The sequence below is a fragment of the Elaeis guineensis genome, chromosome 14 (assembly GCF_000442705.2).
Source record: "Elaeis guineensis isolate ETL-2024a chromosome 14, EG11, whole genome shotgun sequence".
NCBI classification, from domain to species: domain Eukaryota; kingdom Viridiplantae; phylum Streptophyta; class Magnoliopsida; order Arecales; family Arecaceae; genus Elaeis; species Elaeis guineensis.
In genome coordinates, this window is record NC_026006.2 from 68,485,057 (window position 1) to 68,512,189 (window position 27,133).

Sequence of the window (27,133 nt, forward strand, 5' to 3'; positions counted from 1 at the left end):
CTTGTGAAAACAATTTACATGACATAAGCAAAACAATGGAAGAACGAGACAACCAGCCCATCTTAAGCAATGAGAGAACCATCGAACAAAACATATTCCTCTAAATGGATCCTCTATATGCAAGAACTTTGTCATGGCCTCAAGGACTTCGTCAGAACAGCCACAGAAGTAAAACATCCTACGCATGGCATGGAAGATAAATGAAAGGTAGGAGGTGAACAGATAAGATACGTTTAGCATCTGAAACGCTCTTGAAGTTGGCTCAACAGAGAAGATAATTAATTGTTCAAGCTAGGACCATTATAAAATTTTATAGATTTATAATATTTGATGAAATCCAATCCAATGCTGATAAACAAGTTGAGGTAACATCGAAGGATGTAATCCCCAGCGACATGATAGATGTTGCGGCCAATCGCCTCGTCGTCCGATCGCCGGGAAGCGTGCACCTGCAAAAGGAGGTCCGCACTGACGGAGGCGGCTCCGACGGGGACCCTCCGACGGTCAAGTCAGAGAGGTGACTGGGCAACAGTGAAATGCAGACAGAGAGCTCTGAGAGAGAGAGAGAGAGAGAGGAAGAGCGAGCCTGCGTTTTTGGGAGAGACGGAGCGGATCGATCCTTTGCACTGTTGCCTTCCCCGGTATATATAGTGGAGCTAGGTATGGCGCCGTCATTAATGGCGCGGACAAGTGAGGAACTGTCAACTCACTGTGGCTGTCAGAGCCGCCGTGAAAACGTCATGTCGCCGTGTAGCCGTCTAATCACCAGGGTTGACCCGGCTCTCGGCAGGACAATACCCCTAGGTAACTGTGCCGCATGTCCGTGTCAGAGCTGACGACGTCTGGCGGCTGTACGGTGGTTGGAGGAGCCGACCGACCTAAAGTCGGTAGCCAGCCGAGTGGTGTCGGGCCCTCCATCGGTCGGCGAGCTTCATGTAAGTCGGCCATATAACCTCGAGGTTCAGTCGGTCGGGATGGATACGCCCGACATACCCCAGTCGGCGATGGGCCGTTGGACGGCCGGCGGTTAGCCGCTGATGGCATCCGTCAGTCGGTTGCCCGACCGACGATCGGTCGGCCTATCGGCCAGTCGGAGTCGTCCAACGGAGGCGGTCAGGCCGCCGGCGGGCGGCGTCGGGTCGGTCGGCCTCCGGTCGTCGGCCGGTCGTCGGGCCTCGCAGTCGGTCGGGCCCTCCGGCAGTCGGTTCGGTCGGCGGGTATTCCCAACAGTTGCCCCCCTCCACTCCCAAGTCGGGTGGTGGGTTGGCCGAGGCTTCCATTCGGGCAGCAATCCCGGACGACTGGGAGTGGATTTGTCGCATGTGTAGATCCGACCGTACTGTCGGATGATCCGATGTCAGACGCCTCGTAAATGCCCAGCGATCCGGTCGTCCAGTCAATGTCAGAAGTCATATCGGCGTCAGGTGTCAGACGCCACGTCTTGTCGTTGTCAGTCGTTGCGTCGGTGTCAGAAGATCGGGCGCCGGACGATACGGCGTCAGTCGATCGGATATTCGGCGCCGATCGCGGGAGAGAGGGCCGCTGTCAGGCGTCCCATCGGGAACGCGAACCGGTGCGGGCGCGTGAATGCAGGGCCGCGCCCCGCGTGTCAAGGTGGTTGGCCGGCGCCCCCTCCGGCATTTAATGCGGGCGGTGCGGCCGTCCCGGGGCGGGGCGCGCCGAATCTTCCGCCAACCGGGGGCGCCACGCGTGCGCATCTGCAGGTCTTCGGTCGGCGCGGAAGGATCTCGGCCGTCGGTCGGCCCTATATATATAGGACCCCCGGACCCTGACCCACATTTGCAACATTTCGCTGGGGAAACTCTGTCCGGGCGATTTTTCAGTCGTCGCGGCAGAGTTCTTCTTCGCTTGCGGAGGGTCCATCCGGTTCGTGTCCCTCCTCCTCCTTCCTTCCTTTCTTCTCTTTCGGTCCTGCATAATGACCAGGAAACCGACCCAGGGAGCTCGGTCGGGAACCCGACCGACGACTCCCGATCGGCTCCGGAAGATGAGGCCTCCTCGCTTTCGGGGCCGAAGTCGATCAGCTTCGGGAGCACTATCGCATCCCGGAGCAGTTTCGGCTCTCCGCTCCAGGGGCCGGCGGTCGGGTCAACAACCCTCCGCTTGGCGATCTGGCGCTGTACGTTGAAGACCTTCGCGTGGGTCTTCGACTTCCGATTCCGGAGTTCGTCCGGAATCTGCTTGATTACTACGGACTCTGTCCGGCGCAACTGGCGCCGAACTCTGTTCGGTTAATCATTTCTTTCGCGCTGTTGTGTCAGCTCTTGCCGACCAACCCCCCGCGTTTCGCTCTTCCGGGCCTTCTTTGTGCTCCGACCCCACCCTAAAGCCCGAGGGTGGTGGCTCTTCAACCCCCGGAAGGGTCTCGCTTTCATAACTGGTCTTCCATCGTCCATTCATGGATGGAAGAACCAGTTTTTCTTTGTTTCCTCCTCTTCTTCTTGGGGCTTTCCTTCTCGTTGGGGTATACCCGAACAGAGGCCAACGACAACAGTCGGGTGGATGCGGACGACCGGGAGGACTTCCACCGACTGAAGGACATGTCGGTACCGAACAAGCTCTCTATGACGCCGGCTTAAGTCTGGTCCCCCGAATAGGTATCGCCCGATCCTCCGGCTTTTCTTTTTGTCCATCTTTTGGTCGTTTTTGGTCCAGCCTTTAACTCTCTTGTCGGTATTGCAGAGACACCACCGAGGATGAGGCCGACGGATGCCGAGATTCGGCAGTTCGTCAAGAGGAAGAGGCCAGCATCGGGGGCCGGCCCTTCGCGTCCTGCAAAGAAGCCAACCCCAGTCCCGCCGATCGTTGAGTCGTCGGCAACCGACCAGTCGGAGCTGGTCATAGCTCTTGCGGTTCCGACGGTCCAAGTCGAGGAGAGGCCGACTGAGGAGGCGGCCGAAGGAGTATCGGTGTCTTCGCCTACGCGGGTGGAGCCGGATGACGTTCGGGAAACCGAACATCGTCCGGCGGCGTCCGTTGGCGCAACGGGAGGCGCCGGGTCAAACTCCAGCGTCCCGTCGCTGCCAGTCCCGTCGGTCGGGGCAGCGGATCGGGGGAAGTCCCCGATGGAGCCCACGGAAGAGGATAGGTCGGGGGCCGGTCGATGCCTCCGAGCGCCTACTACCCCGAGGGTGCGTCGGCGTTGGCCGACCACGATCTTGCGAGGAGGTTGTGCCAAGGAATCCTCCTCCCAACCGACGTGGGGTTGCTGCGAACTCGGCAGGTGACCGAGATGCTGTCTCGGTCCTACCCGCGATGATCGAGGTAAGCTTCGGGTCCTCTCTTCCTTAGAAATTTTCCTTAGGAACTTTGTTTATCATGCGATTCTGACGAAGCTTCCTTCCGCCGGCAGCTGATCTTCACAATTTCCGAACTGGAGGCCGGATACCGAAGGTTCGGCAACGCTCGGGCAGCCTTCAAGGAGAAGTCGGCGGCGGCCGAGGCTGAGAGGGCAATGCTGGCCGACCAACTTTAGCAAGCGGCCGACCGGGAGGCCAAGTTGGTCGACGAGGTCTCCCGGCTCGGGTCTGAACTCCGGTCGGCCCAAAAGGAGGCCAAGCACAAAGGTCGGGCCGTACGCCGCCTTCGCCGTGAACGGGATGGTGCCACCGCCGAACTCCAAGGTGAGCGCGAGCAACTTCGAGCTGGCCTGGGGAAACTTGCGAAAGCCGAAGAGGAGTTGTCCATCGCCCAGGTCGACGCCGAAATGGCTAAGGCCGAGGCGGAATCGGCGAGGCAGGAGCTTGCCCGTGCTGAGGAGGAGGCAAGGTCGGCGAGGGAGTCGGCCGATCGGGCGGTGGAGGACTTCCGGTCCTCCGACCGATACCGGGAGGAGATGCTCGAATCGGGCTTCGCCTCATACCGGGTCGGGTTCGAGGACGGTCGGGACGCCGTCCACGCCTTGTACCCGGAGTTGGACGTCAGCCGCATCGTCCCGCCGCTAGCCGAGGAGGAAGGGGTCGAAGGAGAAGGAACGGAAGAGATGGCCGACCAGCCGTCGGGAGGCGTCATCGTGGTGGAGGAGGCCGTCCCGGAGCAGGTGCCGACCGAAGTTCCTTTGCCGACCGAAGCCCATCCTTCGGCGGCCGACCCAGCGCCGCTTATGGCCGAGACGCCGATCATCCCCGATCCTCCGTCGGTCGAAGAGATCGACTAGGACGGATGATCGGTCCTGTCGACTGTCTTTACTTTTCGTTTTCTGAAAATACATGTAATCGGGCTTCGACCCGACTTTGTAATTTCTTTTTATCAACGAATGAAACTTTTTCTTCTTTCTTCCTGTTTGTAATGCCGACTATAGCTGTGATGTCGAACTTTAGTCGCTAACTTAGGCAAGCCACTAACTCACGTGAGTCGGTAGGACTCCGACAGCTTGCGCAGCCCCGAAAGTAGAATGGGTCCCGACTTTAGGTCGGCTTCCAATAGTCGAAGTCGTCGGTCGGGTGCATCTATTGAGTCGGGAGCCGACCGAACCTGGTAAAGGTTAGGGAGTCAGACTTCCATAGATGCGTTTAGTCGATCATTTGCGCCGCAATGTCGGGGAACGATAGTAAGTCGGGTCCCCACTCTCCTGCGTCGGGTCCTGTATCCTCCGACAGACGGTAGCAAGCCGAATGTCGTTCAGCCGGCCGAAAATAGATCGGCAAGTAGTGGGTGCGACTAAGGTCGCGTCATGTGATAGACGGTGGTAAGCCAAATATCCCTCGACCGGCCGTAGCCTGGTCGGAAGTCGCGACAATAGTCACGTGGGCTTTTGGCCTTTCTTCGGTCGGGGCCCGGTCGGCCTATCGGCCGATGGATTCTGCCCGAAAATTCGACCGTAGAAGGAGTATGAACTCCCATCGCAACAGCTGCATCGGCCTTTGGGCGGATGTGTTGCCGAAAGTCGAAGGAGTGTAACTCCCGTTCATAAGAGTCCGTCGGCCCTTGTGAAGGTCCGACGAATCGTCGAAGGAGTGTTGACTCCCGTCATTGTAGATGCATCGGTAAGGGACCGGTGTATCGTCGGTGCCAGGTCCACGTCGATACGTCGGGGCTGAGCGCCGATTGCTAGTCGAAGAGTTAGAACTCCGATTTTTCAAACTGAATTTGTATTCCGACAATGGAGTTACAAAATTCACTGATAATACAGTTTCAAATTGTCGGCGTTCCAAGTTCGGGGAATGGGCTTCCCCTCAAGGGTCTCCAGCCGATAGGCTCTCGGCCCGAAGGTGTCTGCAACCTTGTAGGGTCCTTCCCAGTTGGGAGCCAGCTTCCCTTGGTCCAAGGGCTTCGACACTTCTGCCTTCCTCAAGACTAGGTCGCCAGGCCTGAAGAACTTTGGTCTGACCTTGGCGTTGTAGTACCGGGCGACCCTCTGTCGGTACGAGGCCATTCGAATTTGAGCCTCGTCTCGCAGCTCGGGGAGGAGGTCTAGGTCGGCCCTCCGACTCTCGAAGTTGTCTGGCTCTTGATACTGCTCGACCCTTGAAGAGGGTAGGCCGATCTCGAGCGGGATCATCGCCTCCGTCCCGTAGGCCAAGCTGAACGGCGACTCCCCGGTCGGGACGCGGGGGGTCGTTCGGTAAGCCCACAGAACGGAGCCCAGCTCGTCGACCCAGAGACCTTTGGCTTCGTTCAGTCGGGTCTTGAGTCCATGGAGCAAGGTTCGGTTGGTCACCTCAACCTCACCGTTGGACTGTGGGTGCCCGACTGAAATTAGTCGGTGGCGGATGTGGAACCTGGCGCAGAAGTCTCTGAAGTCTTGGTTGTCGAATTGCCGTCCGTTATCGGTGATGATGGTGTGTGGCAATCCGAACCTGAAGATGACGGACTTTTGGATGAAGTCCTCCATCTTCCGCTCGGTGATCTGCGCCAAGGGTTCGGCTTCGACCCACTTTGTGAAGTAGTCGATGGCGACAACGATGAACTTCCTCTGGCCCGATGCCGGTGGGAATGGGCCGAGAATATCGACTCCCCACTGAGCGAAGGGCCACGGAGCGATAATGGGAGCGATTTGGCTGGTCGGTTGGTGCTGAATATTGGCATACTTTTGGCATGGCTTGCACCTTCGGACCAACTCTGCCGCATCCTTCTTCATGGTTGGCCAGTAGTAGCCTTGTCGCAAGACCTTGAAGGCTAAGGACTTGCCCCCCAAGTGATTCCCACAAATTCCTTCGTGAACCTCTCGGAGAGCGTAGTCGGCGTCGGATGGCCCCAAGCACCTGAGCAGAGGGAGGGAGAATGACCTTTTGTAGAGTCGGCCGTCCATGATCACATATTGCGATGCCGACCATCGGAGTCGCTTGGCCTCCGCGGGATCTTCGGGACTGGTCCCGTCGGTCAGGTACTGAACGATCGGGTCCATCCAACTTGGTTCGGACGTTAGCTGCTGCACCTCTTCGACCCGATCGATGCTCAGCTGCTGGAGATTTTCGACGAACGTCCGGCCCAAAGAGTCATAGGCCGACGTTGCCAGTCTGGAGAGAGCATCGGCGCGGGCATTCTCCGTCCTGGGGATGTGGGAGATCTCGAAATACTCGAGGCGTGCCACGAGGTCCTTCACCTTCTGAAGATACTTGACCATGGTCGGATCTCGCGCCTCGAAGTCGCCCTTGACCTGCCCCACGATCAGCTGAGAGTCGGAGAATGCCCGGAGGCTGTCGATGCCCAGCTCCTTCGCCATCCTCAAGCCCGCGAGGAGTGCCTCGTATTCGGCTTGATTGTTGGAGGCCTTGAAGTCGAACCGGAGGGCGTATTCGGCGACTACCCCATCCGAATTCGTGAGCAGGAGCCCGGCCCCGCTTCCCTGAGCGTTGGAGGCTCCGTCGATGTGGAGTACCCAGGTGGAGATCGGGTCTAGCTCAGAGACCGAATCTCGTCCCGGGCCTTCAGCTCCCGACCCTAGGTCGGTCGTCGGGCATTCGGCGATGAAGTCGGCCAGGACCTGGGCCTTCAAGGCAGGCCTTGGCCGGTACTGAATGTCGAACTCGCTAAGCTTCATCGCCCACTTAGCGAGTCGTCCGGATGTGTCGGGTCGGCGCAGTATGGCCCTCAGGGGCCGGTTGGTGAGTACCACGATGGCGTGGGCCTGGAAGTATGGTCGAAGCCGTTGCGCGGAGACGGTCAGGGCGAAAATCATCTTTTCAGTCTCCGAGTATCTGGCTTCGGCACCGTAGAGCACTTTGCTGGTGTAGTAGACGGGCTGATGAGTCCGGCACTCGTTTTTCCGAATAAGCACCGAACTGATCGCCTCGGAAGATGTGGCCAAGTAGAGATACAAGGTTTCCCCGACTTGCGGCTTTACGAGCAGCAGCGGGGAAGCCAAGTACCTTTTCAGGTCTTCGAAGGCCTGTTCGCACTCATCCGACCAAGAGAAGCCGTTCGCCTGACGCAGAGTCTTGAAGAACGGGAGGCACCTTTCAGCTGACCGGGAAATGAATCGGCTAAGAGCAACGATTCTTCCGTTCAGCTGTTGGACCTCCTTCTTGGTGTTCGGATGACGCATGTCGAGGATTGCCTTTATCTTCTCAGGGTTGGCCTCGATCCCTCTCTGAGAAACGAGGAATCCGAGGAACTTCCCTGAGGTCACCCCAAAAGCACATTTGGTCGGGTTGAGCTTCATTCGGTGTAGTCGGAGGGTGCAGAAGGTCTCCTAGAGATCCCGAACATGGTCCGGGATCTGCGTGCTCTTTACCAGCATGTCGTCCACGTACACTTCCATGTTACGCCCGATCTGGTCTTTAAAGACCTTATTGACGAGTCGCTGGTAGGTGGCGCCGGCGTTCTTCAATCCAAAGGGCATCACCCGATAACAGTAGAGGCCCTTGGGAGTTACGAACGCGGTGTGCTCCTCGTCTTCAGACGCCATCCGAATCTGGTTGTACCCGGCGAAGGCATCCATGAAGCTGAGCAGTCGAAATCCGGACGTCGCATCCACCAGCTGGTCGATCTTCGGAAGTGGGAAGCTATCCTTCGGGCAGGCTCGGTTGAGGTCGGTATAGTCGATGCAGATCCTCCACTTCCCGTTGGCTTTCTTGACCATGACGACATTGGCGAGCCAGTCGGGATACGTAGATTCCCGAATGAAGCCCGCCTCGAGTAGCTTGTCCACTTCTTCGTCGATGGCCTTCTGCCTTTCTGGGGCGAAGGACCTTTTCTTCTGCCTCACCGGCTTCATCGTCGGGTCGATGTTGAGTCGGTGAGTAATAGTTTCTGGAGGGATGCCCGACATATCTGCTGCCGACCAAGCGAATATGTCGGCATTGGCCGTCAGCAGCTCCGCCAGTCGATGACGTTCGGTGTCGGGCAATTGAGACCCGACCCAAACTTTTCTGTCGGAATTTTCTCCAATCGGGATTGCCTCGAGCTGCTCGGCGGGCAAACCCCGTTCTTCCCCCTCCCTTTGGTCCAGTTTGTCGATTGTCAGAGGATCCTTCGTCCCGTCGCTTTGAGCGGAGATTTGGAAGCATCGGCGAGCGAGCTGTTGATCTCCGCGCATCTCCCCGACTCCGTTTTTGGTCGGGAATCGAACAAGGAGATGGTACGTCGAGACGATCGCCTTGAAGGCGTTCAATCCGGGTCGTCCGAGTATGGCGTTGTAGCCCGAAGGAACTTGGGCGACCGCGAAAGTGAGGGAGATTGTGCTTTGCCGTGGTTCGGTACCGACCGTCACGAGCAGGGTAATTTCTCCCTCTGTCGTGACGGTGTCTCCGGCAAAGCCGATCAGGGGCACTGGGATCCTCCTAAGTCGGTCAGTGGACAGTCGCATTCGGGAGAAGGTCGAGTAAAACAAAACATTTGTCGAACTTCCATTATCAACAAAAATTCGTTTTACATCATAATTGGCTATTGTCGCCGACACAACAACAGCATCGTCGTGGGGAGTCTGGATGCCCCGGACGTCGTCTTCTGTGAAGGTGATTACGTCGTCCGGGCGTGGCCTTTTCGTCGGCTCCCCTCCTGTAGACGTCCCCGGTCCCAGCCGCTTGGAGATCATGTTGATGACTCCGACCGTCGGCTGGTTAGTCGGCGCCTCTTCAGTCGGCTGGGGGCGTCGATCGGCAATCGGTTGGGTCGGCGGACCCCTCCGGAATTTGCCGAGATACCCCCGGCGGATGAGATTTTCGATCTCATCCTTCAACTGGATGCACCGCTCGGTGTCGTGGCCGTGGCTCCGATGGAACCGACAGTACTTCCGATGGTCGAGGCCCTTTGCCTTCAGAGGCGGAGGCCGTCGCAGGTATTCTTCTCCCTCGATCTCCATCAGGATCTGCGCACGGGGAGCGGAAAGAGGAGTGTAGGAGTCATACCTGGGACGCACCGGCCTCGGAGTCTGTCGATGGGGCGATTTTTGGATCTGTCGGGATGGAGAAAGCCGACTATTGGTCGGGGTCTTGCTTGGTTCGGCGGGTTCCCGACCTTTTCTCCGCTTCTCCTTCGGACCTCTGGGCTGACCAAGCGTCGGTCGGACGCTCCTTCGTCCGCGCGCATATACTTGTATGCGCGCTCCAGTAGCTCCGCATATGTTCGGGGGAGGGTCTTGTCCAGAGAATAAGTAAATCGGGACGACCTCAGGCCCCGCTTCATGGCTGAAACAGCCATGTCTTCGTTGAGGTCCCGGACCTCGAGCGTGGCCGCGTTGAATCGCGCCACGAAGTGTCGGAGCGTCTCGTTTTCTCCCTGCTTAGGGAGAAAAGGCTGTCCGACGTTCGCGGCGGCTTCCGGCTGGTACTGAAATGGGCCACGAACGAGTGCTCGAGCTGCGCAAAGGAATGGATACTGCCCGATCGAAGATCGGAGTACCAAGCCCGACAGCCTTGCGGAGCGTAGCGGGGAAGCCGATGCAGAAAAGAGCGTCGGTTGCCCCTTGAATCGTCATGAGAGCTTTGTAGCTCTCGAGGTGGTCGACTGGGTCGGTGGAACCGTCGTATGGCTCCACGTGCGGCATCTTGAACCGACTGGGAATCGGCTCGTCGAGGACCAGTCGGGAGAGAGGTTGGGCGGTCTGGAAGTCGACGTCGTTCGAAGACCTCTGACCGTCCATCTGCAGTTGGGCGAGTCGGCGGTCGATTTCCTCGAACCGTCGCTCGTAGTCGTCCGCTCGTCGATGCTGGGAGACCCCAGGGGTGGAGCCTCCGGAAATTCTGAGGGAGAGGCCGACGGTGTGTGCGGCCGCTTCTCCTTCCTTGCCCGTTCCAACGGGAAGGAGAGGGCCGCGGGGACCGTCGGTCGTCGCGCCGTGGTCGTCCCTCCTCTTCTCCGTGGGAGCGCTGTTGGGGGCGCTCGCACGGAGGCGACAGGGATCGGCACGGTCGGCGGCGGCTGCTCCTGGAAGGCATAGGTCGGGCCGCCGGTGGCTGCTGGAGGCTCTTGACTGCGTCGGTCAGTACGGTCATCTGCCGTACAATGGCCGCAATCTGCGCCTCCGTGGTCACTGCAGGGCGCGGAGAGCTAGGCTCCGCCGCCGGTGGTGGCGGGGAGGCCTCTTCCCGCGGGAAGAGCGCCTTGCCGACCCAGTGATTCTCGATCGTTGAGCTCTTGTCTTTGTCATGCTGTCCCCCTACCTGGCGCGCCAATCTGTTGCGGCCAATCGCCTCGTCGTCCGATCGCCGGGAAGCGTGCACCTGCAAAAGGAGGTCCGCACTGACCGGAGGCGGCTCCGGCAGGGACCCTCCGACGGTCAAGTCAGAGAGGTGACTGGGCAACAGTGAAATGCAGACAGAGAGCTCTGAGAGAGAGAGAGAGAGAGAGAGAGGGAGGAGCGAGCCTGCGTTTTTGGGAGAGACGGAGCGGATCGATCCTTTGCACTGTTGCCTTCCCCGGTATATATAGTGGAGCTAGGTATGGCGCCGTCATTAATGGCGCGGACAAGTGAGGAACTGTCAACTCACTGTGGGCTGTCAGAGCCGCCGTGAAAACGTCATGTCGCCGTGTAGCCGTCTAATCACCAGGGTTGACCCGGCTCTCGGCGGGACAATACCCCTAGGTAACTGTGCCGCATGTCCGTGTCAGAGCTGACGACGTCTGACAGCTGTACGGTGGTTGGAGGAGCCGACCGACCTAAAGTCGGTAGCCAGCCGAGTGGTGTCGGGCCCTCCATCGGTCGGCGAGCTTCATGTAAGTCGGCCATATAACCTCGAGGTTCAGTCGGTCGGGATGGATACGCCCGACATACCCCCAGTCGGCGATGGGCCGTTGGACGGCCGGCGGTTAGCCGCTGATGGCATCCGTCAGTCGGTCGCACCGACCGACGATCGGTCGGCCTATCGGCCAGTCGGAGTCGTCCAACGGAGGCGGTCAGGCCGCCAGGCGGGCGGGCGGTCGGGTCGGTCGAGCCCTCCGGTCGGTCGGGCCCTACGGCAGTCGGTCGGGCCCTACGGCAGTCGGTCGGGCCCTCCGGCAGTCGGTCGGTGGCGGGTATTCCCCAACATGAACTTTTAGAATGAAACATAAAACATTGACAAAGAGAAAGAACAACAGTGTCTCTTCCACAAAGAAACTACAACTCCCAATAAATTGTGCATAGTCATGAACTGAATATTTAACATGAATATTTGATCCTAATGAAAAATATTCATTTTATAAACTTCTATGACAGTGCTTGTCATTTCAAAGTTTGAGTTTTCTTTCGCTTTCCTCATCTCATGCCACATGTGTATGCGAGAGAGAGGCGTTTCTTAAAATGACTAAGGTGCACAATGCATCAAATGGAAAACTATTAGAAATGGTGTTTTTATGAGCTAAAAACCATGATTAAGATATGTTAAGATTTCCTAGGCAAGTTTGACACCAACATTTTGGGACTGCCTTCAACAGGTACTAATTGACTGGTATAATTCAAGCATTACTCAAGGAAAGTAATGAAAATGGAATTACAACGCACACTTTGGACATTTCAAACTTCATATTTTTCAGGTTCATTCAATTCAAGGATGTTCTGCACGTTCTTTCGATTTATTTGATATATATTACTTAGCTAACTCAGATGCCAAACTTGTTCTTAAGGACAATGAAGATGCCTTCTAGAATATTAATCAAAGAAGTCCTGACTAGCACTAAATTAAGCAGTTATTAAGTAGAAAACTAATTATAGAATGTAGGAATAAGCTTCTTTGTACTCTATAATAGCCTTGTACTTGGCCTTTTGAAAACAGGTTATGAGGAATCAAATTGAGTTAGTGTTCAGATCCTCTGTTGTGCACCTTTGCACCACCAAAGGATGTACCACCTAGGATAGTCGCCGCATCATCCATCTTGGAGATGGACAGCTGCCATTCACTACCCACTCCTCAGACGAGGGACAACTATCTGTCTCCAAGATGGATGACGTAGCAGCTATCGAGAGTGGTACAGCCCTTAGGAGCAAAAAGGGGTACCGCAGAGGATCCTGCATCATTGAGTTATCCTCCATATCTTATCTTTCTCTATTAAGTTTGAGCAATCTTTCGGGCTACAAGACCTAATCATCATCAGAGTTTGTCATAAAGCAGGAAAGAGAGATTTCAAAAGAAAGCAAAACCAACAAAACAACTAAACAAGAGAACAAGAGAGAAGTTTTAGGCACCAGACATGATTTTTGTTGGAAGAGTGAAGCTAATTGTAGCACAGAGTACCTATATTACTGCAACCCCACTTCCTCAAAGTGTTCCTACCGGTAAGAGAAAATTCAATAAATATAGCAACGATCTATGCTGCAGCCCTGTGAAAGTCATTTCCTTCCAAAACTCAGTGCAAATTCTTCAAATCAACCGTTAAACTTCCCCTCTCACCACCCAAAGTTGACGAAATTAGGAGCTCATAGAGCGCTGGTTTCCAAGAATAAGATTTGCCATAAAATACAATGCTTGTGAAAACAATTTACATGACATAAGCAAAACAATGGAAGAACGAGACAACCAGCCATCTTAAGCAATGAGAGAACCATCGAACAAAACATATTCCTCTAATGGATCCTCTATATGCAAGAACTTTGTCATGGCCTCAAGGACTTCGTCAGAACAGCCACAGAAGTAAAACATCCTACCGCATGGCATGGAAGATAAATGAAAGGTAGGAGGTGAACAGATAAGATACGTTTAGCATCTGAACGAATCTTGAAGTTGGCTCAACAGAGAAGATAATTAATTGTTCACAGCTAGGACCATTATAAAATTTTATAGATTTATAATATTTGATGAAAATCCAATCCAATGCTGATAAACAAGTTGAGGTAACATCGAAGGATGTAATCCCCAGCGACATGATAGATATCACGCAACTGCGTATTAGCACGAGCAGGTAATTCCAAGTGATCTGATGAGCATGAATCAAGGAAAACTGGACTGACAAGGATTTCGGCGACATAGTTTTATAAGAACGAAGCCAGAGAAGGGCCCCCTGATGTATCAATTGAGCAAGCAAGCAAACATTATTACCAATGAAAGGACTGGTTAAGTGTTTCCTTTTTCGAAAAAAAAAAAAGGGGAGAAAAATCCAACATCCCACCGATGTTTATGAAATCAAGCAAGCGCAGAAGTAGAAATTTAAAGTGGATCAAGTGTCTGACACTCTTTTCTTTTTTTTTCTTTTTTTTTTTAAACCAAAACCACAAGCAATCCATTCATCTAAAGAAGGAAGAAGAAACATGAGATGGAAGTGCCGGGAAAGAGAAATTTACGAAGCGAACCTGGGAATCAGGGGAGGCTTTCCGATTCCTTCGTCCATCATCGCGCCTCCGAGAAGAAGTCGATCGAACCCCGGCGGATTTTGGATTCCCCTGCTCTCCATCTATTTGCTGTCTTGGCTTTTTTCTGAACATTAGGAAAGGTCACTGGAGGGGGAAGGCTTTGCGTCAAAGATCGCAAGACACCGCCACGTGCCGCCAGCCAAGGTGCTGAGTCCCATGTTTTGCTAAGTTACATGTAGCAGCATATCTTGCAAGACGCGCGCGGCTTATCCGAACCTTTCCCAATAGGTATCCTGTTTGCACGAGAGTAGCAATAACGGGAACAGGATAATGGCTAACACGAATAATTTCATATTTATAATTGGTGATGTTTCTTCAATACAATAATTTTTTCTTTCAAAATTCATTTTTTATTTTTATTTTTTTAAATCCAAACAAAGCTGCACCATCCGACAACAAAAATAATGATCATACCAGACAATCTATAAAAACATGTAATCATCAAGTCACCTTGCGGAGTTCGTATATTCAAGTATATTCAAAAAAAAAAAAGAAAAAAAAGAAAAAAGAAACATCTAAATGACTCAAATTGTTACTCCACATGTTACGAACTAGTTTTACGTTATGTGCATTGAGCGTCCGGTATTAAGAAAAAAGAACTATAATGCATTCTATCCGACTCCATGATGGTGGCTGTTATAACGTTATTCATATGTGCCGGAAACGATTGTCTTCCGTAATGGCATCTAAAAGTTCACAAACAAAAAGTTTAATTATGATTATTAAGACCCATAGACCTAGGTAATATTTCAATCCATAGACAAATGCAGGTTAGCTAAAGATCTAAAGACGGATCAATAAAATATAGAATTTTTATAGATCAGTCCTCATAATCTTCCTTATTTGTATTCTGATTCCTATCCTTTTTTTATATTTACATTTTAATCTCTGAAATCCTATGCATCACCCAATTTGAACTAGATGAGAACATTTTTTTTTTTGTTTTTACTTTTATTCTTCTGCTGTTGTTGATTTCATATTGCATATGGTTTCATGGAGTGCCACAATAATTTGTACAAGGCTATGCCATCACTCATCTGCAACTCTTTTGGGCTCATTTTTATTTTATATTTTCTAATGATAATTCTTTAAAAAAAAAATCAGACTTCTAAAGAAGATGTGCGAAGATGCAAAAAGTAGCTGGATGGTGTTATTGGGTTCTTTATGACAAGTACCCAAGATGTCGAAACCTCCTCTGATGCGTATTTTGCACAGCAGAAAATTGTATAGCTCTGCCTGACGGAGAATTGGGGGTACTGCAGCAAGGGAAGGGTAGAGGACGGTGACGGTTTGGAGGGGACTGCAGCGGAGAGGGAGGATGATGGCGGCAGCCGGAGATGAGGAGAGGGCGCCAATAGAGAAGTGGGAGGGAATCAATATGTTAATAGTCCGTGTTCACCGGTCGGTCCCTTATAGCCATTCTAGAACTCCATGAAATATTCTGATCATAAGCTCGCTAGTTATGGCTTCAAAAAGTACGCACCCTCGATCGGGAATAAATGTACATTAAATATTTCATATGGATTAAATCACCAAATATGGGGCAAGCTGATGAAAGAATAAGTATACATTAGATAAGTTATATGGATTAAAATACCTATTTTGGACCATGCTGATGAAAAACAACAGTTCATATCGATCAAGCAACCTCATTTTCATATACACACCTGAAATGCATATAACGCACGCCTTATGATGTATAATATAAGTGAAGGTTGTAACATGAGCTGCTATTGCAACATCAGACTCCAACAGTAGCGAGACATTATTGGTGAAAATCGCAAGGGCTTGGACCGAACCTGGGCGAGATCAGGTAAATTAAAAGCTGGTAGAACTGAGAACCTACTATATCCTGCCTGCACCTGTGCATTGGCATCCATCCATCACAACAGTGCAAAAATAAAGTTTCAAGAAGAATTCTTGACTAAATTACCAAATAGTCATCTAATACAGTTGTTAATGCAACGATGTAACCCACCTATATTCTGGCCAGATACAGACTGAAGAGGCCCGGAGCCACTTATAGCTACACTGTGCACGGGATGTTCATACAAGTGCGTATCATACCTAATACATATTGGCCACATGCTCTTATGCATCCAGTATCGATACCAAAAGGGTGTATTCATGTACTAAACCATATAAGAAGCATCCATTTCACCGTCACCACTTTCACGCCAACCTGAACTCACTCTATGTTTACAGACAGGGCATGTGCCTTGCTGGCGCAACCATGGATCAATACAGTTCACATGAAACTGCAAAAGAAAGTATAATGCTTCAGACAAAATGGCAGTAAACCATGAGTCAGATCAGATGATGCACATATTATTTTCTGCCATTTCACTCGAAAGGTAACTCTTCAGAAAGAAAATTTTCAACTTCAATCAACTAAGCAGTCCAGTAAAAGATACACTGGTAATAGTAACTAAGTTGATAGTTGCTTCAGTATTAAAACAGCTTCACCAAAGCCTGGATTCGTTGTAGGTACAATTAAGAAAATATTGTGAAGAGAGAATGAAGGTTTAGATCAAAGAGCATAGGAGGATCACATGCAGCAATAAATATATATATATATATATATATATATATATATATATATATATATGAGCAGCATACTCTGAATTTAGACAAATTATAGAACTCTTCCAGGAATGAAATGAAAAATTTTGAATTCACATAGGTTCGGTAGAGTTCTAGCTAAAACAATCAACCGAAAATTCGACCAATATTTTTCTTTTTCAAGATCTTGGCAAGACAATTTAAAAATGTACCTTCAACATTAATAATTAAAATGCCATCTAAATCTGGCAAGCTATCAATAGCAATTACCTGATGCAAGCAGGGTAAACTTCTTATCAGTTCTCCTGCATTAACTTGCTCCAAGCAGACAGTGCATGTCAGTTCATCTTCAGAGGTTTTCACACTCCCATCAGCTTTGACACAGTCCTGCTTCCTCTGCTTGGCAATAGTTAAACAGATCAGAACGGCACAACACTAGGAGAAAATGCAGCTTTCAATATACCAATTTCAACTAAAGTACAATACATGTATTAAAATTTATAATTTTTAAGGACTAGAAGTTCACATTCAGATAGAAATTAAAGAGTTGAAGTAATAATTCTATGCAATGAAAATTGGAGATCTCCAAAAAGTAAACAAGAAATTTCATTGAATAAGACCCATGCTAGACAAAAGGCAAGAAATATAATTCTAATGCATATTATGATATGAATGACTAAGCGGGATCAATGTTTGATTCAGATGAATTCATGTTTAACCAGCATTCTTTTTCTTTCCCTTGTTGAGGGGTCAAAACAAGGCAAATTTCCCTTTTAGGCACGAATTGACACTTTGGGAAAGAACAATAATGTCAATGAACAAACCAGTGCCACTTGCCAATGGAGGAATGCAGTGCAATTTTCCAGAATCATATCCAGGCAATGGTTATGAATCATTACTATGTTTGTACTTTTGATGTTCAGTCTGATAAAGCAGAATTATAAATTAAAAATATACAAATTATGAATCAATTTGAAAGTTAATAATCATCATTTTGACAAAGCCAGTTTTTTTTTTTTTTTGGTCAACTGACACAAAAACTTGAACTAATAGACAGGAGGCAGTGGCCCGAAAAGTTAATTTGAAGTTATCAGCCTCAAACTAACAAGAGGCCTGAGATGATATTGCTACAAGAAAGCCATTGTTCTTGCTATCATCAAATTTAGAATATTCGAAAATGGAAAGGCACAAAATGCAAGAACTAATACAGCAATTAAAAACCCATAAACAACTAAAGGTCATAAATGATGTCAGAGAAAGAAAGACACTATCATTTTATCGCCAAGTGTTTCAACTCCATCAACTAAGTTAAAGTTTCTCTCAGCCTCACCACCAATTCTTGCAATCCAACTAATTTACCATTGCCATCCTCCATAACAAGGTATTCCACCATCTACTCCAAATTTTAGGACACTTTTCTCAAGAACTAGGATTGGTAGGAGCTGCATTCCATTTTTCCCCATAGTTTACTGCCTGCTTTGTTCACCTTATGTCCCTTAAATTTTATATGCTGCGTTAATATTGCAACTTCCATTGCAAAGCTCGGGCCTAAAGATAATATCCAAGCCCCGTTCATTACATCTACTACACAAGAATTTCCTCACGAATCCTTCCACACCCAATGGCTGCAACCATTTCCCTAGCAGAAAATGTTGACAGATCTTATGTTCCTGAACCTCATACATTCTACCCACAATGCGTGCACACAGACAAACCCCCAAAACAAGAATATCTTTTAGCAAATTCAAGCTCGGGTTGGCAGCAGATAATAACTGGGATATATTCAAGTTAATTATGAGGTGTTGATTTGCAAGAGAAACACTCTTTCCAAGGTAGTTTGGATACTGCAACTGGGTGTATGCGAACTCTGGCAGCAGGAGGTGGCCCTTTTCCAATATTTGGGTAGCTGTAAGTTAACCACAGTCCTGTAAATTGAAAGGCATGTTTTGAGCCCTTTTATGGTACTTTTCTCATGGCGGAATTTGCTGTAAGACAAACTACTGCAATTGGGAAAGGCTTTAGAGGCATTCTTATTGTCCCGACAAGGACAATGGTTGGTAGATGCATAATTAATCCTACTTTAATAGTACAACAAGACAGAAGATTTTATTTTACTACAACTGCAAACCCATTGAACCAAATACTAGAAATGTGGTTGCAAATGTAGCAACTACAACCACATGTACCTCCAACCAAAATTATAAATCACATGGGATAGGGCGACCTAGTTTCTCCATAGAATGGCATGCGTTGCTTTCCCATCCAGTCTCGACCCAATTCGAGCATCCTAAAATGTACCCTACTTTTCTCTCCCCTTCTTTCTTTTATTTCTTTCTTCCTTTGTTTCATGTTTTTTCTTTCTTTCCCTTCTTTCTTCATTTCCTTTCTTTCTTTTTCTTAGTCTTTCTTTACCTTTTCCTTCTTTCCTTCCTTTGTTTCTTTTCTTCTACTTTTTTTCTATCTTTCTTTTCTTTTTCTTTCTTTCCTTCCTTTTTTTCTCCTTTTTTTTCTTCTTTCTTTTCTTTCTTTGTCACTTTCTAGTTTCTTCTATTCTCCCCGTTGGACAGGACAGCCGGTCCCCATTCCACCAGGATTTAAAACTTTGACCCCGACTAAAGGTATCCAAACGCACCCCAAGTTTAAGAACAATTGTAATAACTCATGAATGCAGATAATATCATCATCAACAACAGCCGAATGATTACTTTGTAACTTGTTTTGGTCACTGGTGAGTTATAACAAAAGGCAAAGTCCTTATCCGCATCTGTATGCATCAAATCAATGAATTATTTACACGCACAATTTTTCTGAACTTTGTGATAGTACTCTGAAATATCTCATGTTACTAAAATATGAAGAAAATCCAAAATTAACTCCTAAAATTTTCTGTAGGAGACAAGCAATAATGCAGATGTATAAACAACATTATGTGTGAAAGTTATAGTGACATTACAAGGAAACGACTAACCTCAGCTGCAGATGCAGAAGATGATGATGCCTGTTGCAGTGATGATCTATCACTGTTCAACAAAAAAAATCATATTTGAACAATTTTTTTCTCTTGAATTACTTTGATTTCAGCAGATCAAACCAAAATTCAGCTGAAGCAAGGTAGAAGACAAACCACTTAAAGAGTGAAAAAAAATAATAGTGTAAGAATATGGAGAAAAATTATCCTATCTTGCCTTTGTCGGCTTGAGGAAGAACCCTTCTGTGAACTAGCTTTGTACTTGTGTATAGGAAGAGCATTAATTTCTTCCTCACTCATAGAAGGAGACTCAGAAGCATTATCAGCATCTAGTTCTCTCAGAGCATCATAATCTGTAAGATGATGAATTTCAGTGATTAGTGCAGAAACTCTTCCAAACAACCAATATATATATATATATATATATATATATTATATATATATATATATACATATAAAGAGAGCTAGCTAGCTCAGACCAAGTGAAGGAGCTTCATCCAACATAACAGCAGTTATCTTGAATCGAGAAGCCAAATATGACATGAAGTGATACCTAAATCATCAAATTCCCGGTCAAGAAGCGCAAGTTGGAGCCTAAGGCTTTGCAATCGCCCTCCTGTTGCAAAGGCTATGGATGGGGGCACATGCAGCCGCACCTCAGTATGCCTAAGCAAGCCACTGGCAGCTGCAGCATGAGCTTGGGCTTGGGCATGGAGTTGCTGGCATGTGGCATACATCCTCAGGCTGGTGGCCATCAAAAACACTCCCAACGCTAGCCAAAGCTACAACCACAACGTAGCCACAAATAAAATATCTTTAGTGTCGTATTCAGCAAGTTAAAAGAAAAGCTCATGTAGCGCATGCTATGATTGAAAGAATACCAGAAAGTTTGGTGACATATGATGCGAATTCAATATCGTAAACAGCAAAAGAACTGCAAAAATGATAATACAGATGAAATCAGACAGTCATTGAATCCAAAACTAAAATTAAAGCATTCAAACTCCATTACTGACAGAAGCCAAATCAATACCAGTGACAAGAAAAGCCATGGAGTTGGTATTAACAGGCCGACCAACCGGATGCATACGCTGAAACCAAATCAAGAAATTGGTCAGAAATTATAATATTCTACGTCAAGAAACTGAAGGATTTAAAGATGCAAAATAATAATAACAATAATAATAAAGAGACGTCAAGCGATGTACCGCAGTGCGCCTCTCTGGGATGAACCCTGGGAGCCCACTCTCGATGTCTGCTCTGCTTCCTCGAAATACAAAACTCATGACGCCAGATAGTAACAACCACCTTCAAAAATCCCTTTCCCAGAATAGCACCTAGAGAGAATAAGAAACAAATTTCTGTGAATTTTCTCACAAAGTTCGGATCTAGAAGGCTCGAAAGAACACAATGCCATTCAAAATTTGATAATTCTCAAAATTCTTGGGTTAAAATAATCGCCCCGCTATGATCTCAAGCAACCGATGTTTCGGAATTTTCTAGCGATACAAAGATATTGCGCCAGAAAAGACTATTAAAACAATTAGGGCTTAGAAAAGTTCCAGAATATTTCTAGCAGAAACCCTAGAAGCTTCAAATCAGATATAGGGTGATTACAGAACGAATTCGAGAAGATCAACGAGGACTGGACTTACCCAAGGATCGAAGAGTAGTTCAATTGTTTTCTTCAACAGGAACGGATCTATCGCAGAGTGAATTGATCTCCTCTTCTTTCTCTTTGCCTTTTTCAAAAGCGAGCGAGAAAGCAATGCCTCTTCTTGCCTTGAAAGAGAGAGCAGGACACGAAGGCGAGGACAGAAGGGAAAGCCGACGCGTTAGAAGTTTTGGCTCTCCGGTAATTAATAGATCCGACGGCTGGGTTAAAAATAACAGAAGTTTAGTGGCTAAAACACGGAGACAAAAATTTATACCCCGGACGCCGGTCCGGTGACTTCATGTTACCTACCCGCACATCCACGGCTCTAGAAGGCGTCCGGTCAGAAGCAACCGCAATTAACGTTATGGACTCGTTTGGTTCGCGCATATTTAATTCATCATAAAAAAATAATTTATTATAAAATAATTTATATTCAAAAAAATATTTATTTTTTTAAAAAAATTATATAAAATATCTATTATATTCTTAATAGATATAAAATCATATATTTTTATATATAAATTTTATATAAAATAAATATTATATTTATATTAATATAAATATATTATAATATAATATTAGGCCATAATAATTTATTGTATTAATATAATACTAATATTATAATATAATATGAATATTTTAATATAATAAATTTATTAATATAGATATAAATAGATATTATATTAGTATAAATATTATATTAATATTAATAAAAATATTATATTAAAAAATATTAAAATATAATAAATATTTATATGAATATTAAGATAATATTAATATTATATTATATTACTATTCAGTATTTCATCTTAACCATCTATTGATATTTTACTAAATTTTAATTATAAATTTAAAAAAAAATTTAGAAAAAAAAATACTACTACTTTTCATATTACGAAGTATCAAAACTCATCTTCTTCGTAGGTTTCCACTTTCCATGAACGTGGAAAGTGATTTCTAATGAAAAATATTTTTTCTACTCTCTTTCTTCTTTTAAAACTTTAACCAAACAAAAGGCACTTTCTTCACTCCTCAAAAAATGCCTCTTCTCCCCTCCACTTTCCGCCAACCAAACGAGTCTATTAGAAAGCAGAGCCGGCTCATATTTGGTTATTTAACCATGATTTTTGAGTTTTAATTATTTATTACATACTTTTGAATATTTTATTATGAGTTGTGTACAAAATATTATATATTTTTAATATCATTATATAAACAAATATGTAATATAATTTCCTGTACCAAAATAGTTGATTACAAATTCTTGATGCGTATAAATTTACCCAAATTAGCAAATATTGTAATGGGGAACTTGTAGGTTACGTCTTTTAAAATCCAGCCAACTCCTTCACATTCAGAACTCATGTTGGATCAATTTTTGGTTATAAAATGGATTAAACTTTCTCTTGTGGCGGTCACTAAATGATTGTGATGGAGCCTTATAAATGATTATTGACATATAAAAGAGCATGATTCGAACTTTGTCTTGACAGAAATCCAATCTTGACTTCAAACATATATATTGACATTGTATCTCGATCACTAAAGCCAGGCACAGTACCCCGTTGTGATAGGAGAACTTCAATTTTTAAGTTGATTTGATTGAATAGAATTATTAAAGTGTTCGCCTTAATCTAGATACTGGATCCACATATTTTAATCAGCACTCTATGCATTCATTCCGGTTTTCCAAAAAAATAAAACAATTAAATACACATGCGACTTCAAGGTATCAAACTAGGAAGAGATTTGAAGATTGAAAAAGCTCTGGACTTCTCTTGCCTAATTTTTGCCATCAAATATATGTATCCATATAGAAAGCAAAAGAAAAAGAAATTGCTTGAGGAAAGAATCAACAAATACGAAAGCGAAAAAAAACAAAAAAATAAAACAAAAACAAAGAAGAATATGTTGTATTAACGAGAAGAATTCAAATTGAAACAAGACAAGGATTCATGTGATCTCTTAGAAACTCTCTTTTGGCAATTATCTTCCAATTGAGAAGAAGAAACGTGTATATAGGAGCTGGAAGAGGGGTTTCTTTCATAGATCAACCTAGACATAAGTTAGGCATAGCATAATTTCTTTGAGATCTATTGGCCTATAGAGTCATTGAAAATAAAAAGATTTAAAACCTATCTCTTGATGTTGGTTTACGTTCACCTCTATCTTGATTATATGAAGAGAATGGTATGAAATTATGAGGTTAATAGTTAATACCAGTGCAGCGGGATTTAAGGTGATACAATTGGATGATGGCGCTATTGGTGTTAAAACGATCTATGCTTCTACACCGTTCTTTATACAACAACCACAACAAAGTCAAGATGGCCGAGTTGGTCTAAGGCGCCAGTTTCAGGTACTGGTCCGAAAGGGCATGGGTTCGAATCCCATTCTTGACAAGTTAAATTTTAGTTTACTGTTTGGAAAAATATACTTTTCTTTGCTTTTAATTTTTCTTTTAATTACTTCTTTCCTTTTTTTTTTTTTTGAAATTAGTTCTTCTCTTTACTTTTTATTTTAATACCGCTAGGATATTTTAGGCCTAGTTTAGATATAATTCATCTATTGATTTGAAATGTTTATATACATCAAATTCACTTGTAAAAAAATTACCTCTTTGCTATTGAAAATTTTGAAATTTTATTAATTACTTCTTTTGGTTTTTTTTAGAAAAAAGGAATCATTTGTTATCTTTATTTTTACCTTAATATCTCTAAGATGCTGTTGGCCTACTTTGGATATAATTCATCGATTGATTTATATACATCAAATTTCCATGTAAAGGCTAAGATTATGTTTTATTGTTTGGTATTTCCAGGCCTACTTTGGATATAATTCATCTATTGATTTATAACATCAAATTTGCATGTAAAGGCTAAGATTATGCTTTATTGTTTGGTATTTCCCTATTTGAAGGTTTTGAAATTTTTTGATTACTTATTTTCTTTATTTCTATCTTATTATCATTAGGATGTCACATGTCTAGTTGAGACTCAATTACATCAACAAATTCCAATTGCAACGGCTAGATTATGTTTTTGTTGTCTGACAAATCACTTGAGGTATGTTCAAGATATTTTATAAGCTATAATGTATGACTCTTAATTTTGTATTTATGCATGTTGACTAATGATAGAAACTCAGATTAAAAAAATTTCTACTATCAATTTCTTTCTTTATTATAAGATCTAGAATCAATTTTCTAACCAAAAACGTATGATTTGTAGCATATGGGGGCGCAAGAAAGTTTAAAAAACAGAAGGGGGAAGAATATAACTTTTTAAGGAAAAGAAAAAGTTTTCCAGAAAAAACAAGTTATAAACTTTTAAAATATATTAATTTTTTAATAAAATAATTAGAGAAAAAGCTAGATTTAAAAAAAGAAAAAAATCAAGCAATTTTCTATACACCCAAATATCATAAAGATTTTTTGTTTGGTTCTCATCCTATAATGTGAAAGTAAGTAATGCTAGCATCCACTCAGTTTATGCATGCACCACCGGGGGATTGGTGTGACCTACAAAAATTAAAAAGATAAATAGGAAGCCATAGAAACTGAGCAGCCAAGTCAATAATAGTTAGATTTAAAAAATTTTCGACATATATTATCAAGCACCTCAAAAGCATTTTCCTTGTAAAAGATCAATCCATTCACCTTGCCAGCATCAAAACTGTGTTGTCGCAAATTTTATGTGAAGGCTAAACAGTTGCAAGTAATATTTCATGTATTAATTACTGTTTTACATGACAGCCATTCGAACAAGTTGAAGGCACTTTACTATGTTATGCTAATATATATATTTCAGCTGCATACAGTGATTGTATCATAATATGCTGCATTACGGTCAATCTTTTTATTGATCAAATAAAGAGAAAATTTAGATCATTTTTTATGAAAATTTAGATCATTTTTTATGAAACTAGAGGCAGATTTTGCCACAACAGAATACAAAGAATAGGTGCACCCAAGTGGACAAATATCAGCAGGATTAGGAATGCCAGTTCAAGGATGTGGATGACGAAAAACTTCTACAATCCACATAGCTACATTTGTTTGTTTATTTGTCCTCTTTTCCCAAACCCATCACTAACAATCTGAGATTGGTCTTTTCTGACCGCATCCAGAGATAGTTCATCTCACATAGCATGCATCATGCAGTCGTATATACCATCAATCGCAACTTCTCTTTCTTATGAGCTCATTTATATTTATAGAAATGAGCAGTTGTGATTGATAGCATTATGATCATATGATGTGTCATATAGAAAATAATTTCTTCTACATTTTTCTCACAGTCACACCTGATCGCCTAACTTACCCTGCTCGATCACAATGATCCCTACGTCTTTGTGATATTTTGGGTTTCCATGCTTTGTGTCAGCATCAATAAGAGGTTGCCGCTGGGCATTATCACCATGCCGAGAGAATTAAATTCATGACCCTGGCAGAGCCATTTTTTTGACGCCTATAGGTTATCCTCCGGCATGTGAAGCATCGAAGAAATGGTCCATGGTCCATAAGGGAAGGGGAGGCAGGAAATTAATTTTACGTCTGCAGAGGTGACGAGTCATGACCGGTTCGCACTTGGGGATCGGCAGCACCCTGTTCCAACCCTGTCCATCTTCCGAACCACACGTCTTTGAACTCCGTTCGTTTGCTCCGTTCACCAACGTGTTCGATATTATGTCGCTATCTTGACTCAACCAGCGTTCCAATTTTCTTCGCAAGACTCGACCTCAATTGAGACCAAAATTTGTCATGACCTGCATCAAAGGGTTGGACAGTTCTCATAATAGAAGAAGAAAAAGGAAAAGGAAATTTGCAGTCCCATGGATAGAAGAAAAGATAAGCCATCCACCAACAGTACTTGAAATTTATAGTGGCGGAGGTTTGCTGAAGTGGATGCATTACCTTTGGGTCCACAGGAGAAGGTGGTTCTGCATTCAGAAGGCCACAAATAAAATTAATTATAAGATACTCCCAACCGACAATACTCCAGCCCTGTGGGCACATAATATTAATTATAAGCTAAACGCTAGCTCAGGTAGTGCTTACATCTTACTCCTTCGATAAGAGGACGAGGCTTCAATTCCGGATTGCAACTGTGAAGTCAAGTGGAATGGATATGGGTAGCAGGTGGGAATAGCCCCTACTACCCTCCAAGTCAGGGAAGGAGCAAAAAAAGGATCGTCTAAGTTTTAGACTTTTGGAGAATAAAGATCCCATCATCAATAGAATAAAACAGCCAGGTTCAGAGACATGCTATGAATTCTTTGACCAGGCTGAATACAAGGCATCAGAGACAACATCAAGGCAATTGAAACATGCAAGGAAAGAGCATCCTAGCAAACCAACCAATGAATACACTTGTGAGAGGGGATGGAACAAACAATATCTTATGCTTTGCTGTAGTTTCAGCCCCCTTGCCTGGAATCCCATGGTTTTTGTGTTCAGTTGACCGGACGCTTTGACCTTGACTCACTCTTTTTTTCTTGGATAGGAAACTTTGACTAACTTTTCCAAGAGCAGATCCACCACTACAAGGCCTGGGCACAAGTCAAGAAACAAACTTAAGCCTGAAGTGCAGTTATTTTTTGAAATCATAAAAGAACCTAATCCTTTTACCGGCTTCACCCAGGATGACATTTCTATCTTGCGATGACATGTATGGTATCTCAAATTGCCCAGCTTCTAATTTGTTTCTGTGGCTATTTTCCATCCCATTAAAAATGATTATTTCTTCGTTGTAAATGTTTCAGAGTGTGGATTCCGTTTAAGAATCAATCGTAATCAAGAAGAAGACAAACAACAACAAACACAGATTTTTGTAGGCAACCAGCATTTATCATCCAATGTCAGCCCATCTAAGTATACAAGAAGCGCTACAAGAATAATTATAAAAGGAAAAAAAATGCCCCACACTGATGCAGGTCAACCATCCCGACGAAAGAAATACCACTGCAGCAGCCAGCCTGGAGGTACCTAGGGTTCTAACTAGACTATAGTAAATGCAAAGAAATCCCCAACCAAGACCAAGCAATAAAAAAAATATAACAATATGATCCACCAGGTTCAAAATGAGAATTTGCTAGTCACTGTAGAAACATGAGGCGATAATATAGCATATGACTATCATCCATTATCGAGCAAACCTCTGAGGGCAAGTCAGCAATGTCGCTTATAGGAGGAGAAGAAAGGCGATTGTCAGCAATGTTA

The 27,133-nt window shown here is 45.5% G+C and overlaps 2 protein-coding genes and 1 non-coding gene across 3 annotated transcripts in view; 1 reads left to right on the forward strand and 2 right to left on the reverse strand.

Moving 5' to 3' along the window:
* The window catches only part of LOC105056917 (uncharacterized), a 60,273-nt gene extending 46,448 nt beyond the window's left edge, over window positions 1–13,825 (reverse strand). The window contains exon 1 of the mRNA XM_010939289.4: window positions 13,667–13,825. Coding sequence (XP_010937591.2) covers window positions 13,667–13,767 — 101 coding nt within the window. The 5' untranslated portion in view covers window positions 13,768–13,825. The remainder of the gene's footprint in view (window positions 1–13,666) is intronic.
* A 1,806-nt stretch (window positions 13,826–15,631) lies between these two features.
* On the reverse strand, window positions 15,632–21,148 carry LOC105056916 (E3 ubiquitin-protein ligase SDIR1). Its single transcript, XM_010939286.4, has 9 exons — window positions 20,912–21,148; window positions 20,465–20,593; window positions 20,290–20,347; window positions 20,138–20,190; window positions 19,810–20,038; window positions 19,474–19,609; window positions 19,257–19,308; window positions 16,559–16,684; window positions 15,632–15,984 (listed from the first exon to the last, which is right to left on the reverse strand). The coding sequence occupies exons 2-9, from the start codon at window positions 20,540–20,542 to the stop codon at window positions 15,859–15,861; spliced, it is 858 nt and encodes a 285-aa protein (XP_010937588.1). The 5' UTR covers window positions 20,543–20,593; window positions 20,912–21,148; the 3' UTR covers window positions 15,632–15,858.
* Window positions 21,149–23,234: 2,086 nt separating this feature from the next.
* TRNAL-CAG (transfer RNA leucine (anticodon CAG)) lies at window positions 23,235–23,315 on the forward strand. The gene has a single exon. It is a non-coding gene; the product is annotated as a tRNA-Leu (tRNA).
* The last annotated feature ends 3,818 nt before the right edge of the window (window positions 23,316–27,133 follow it).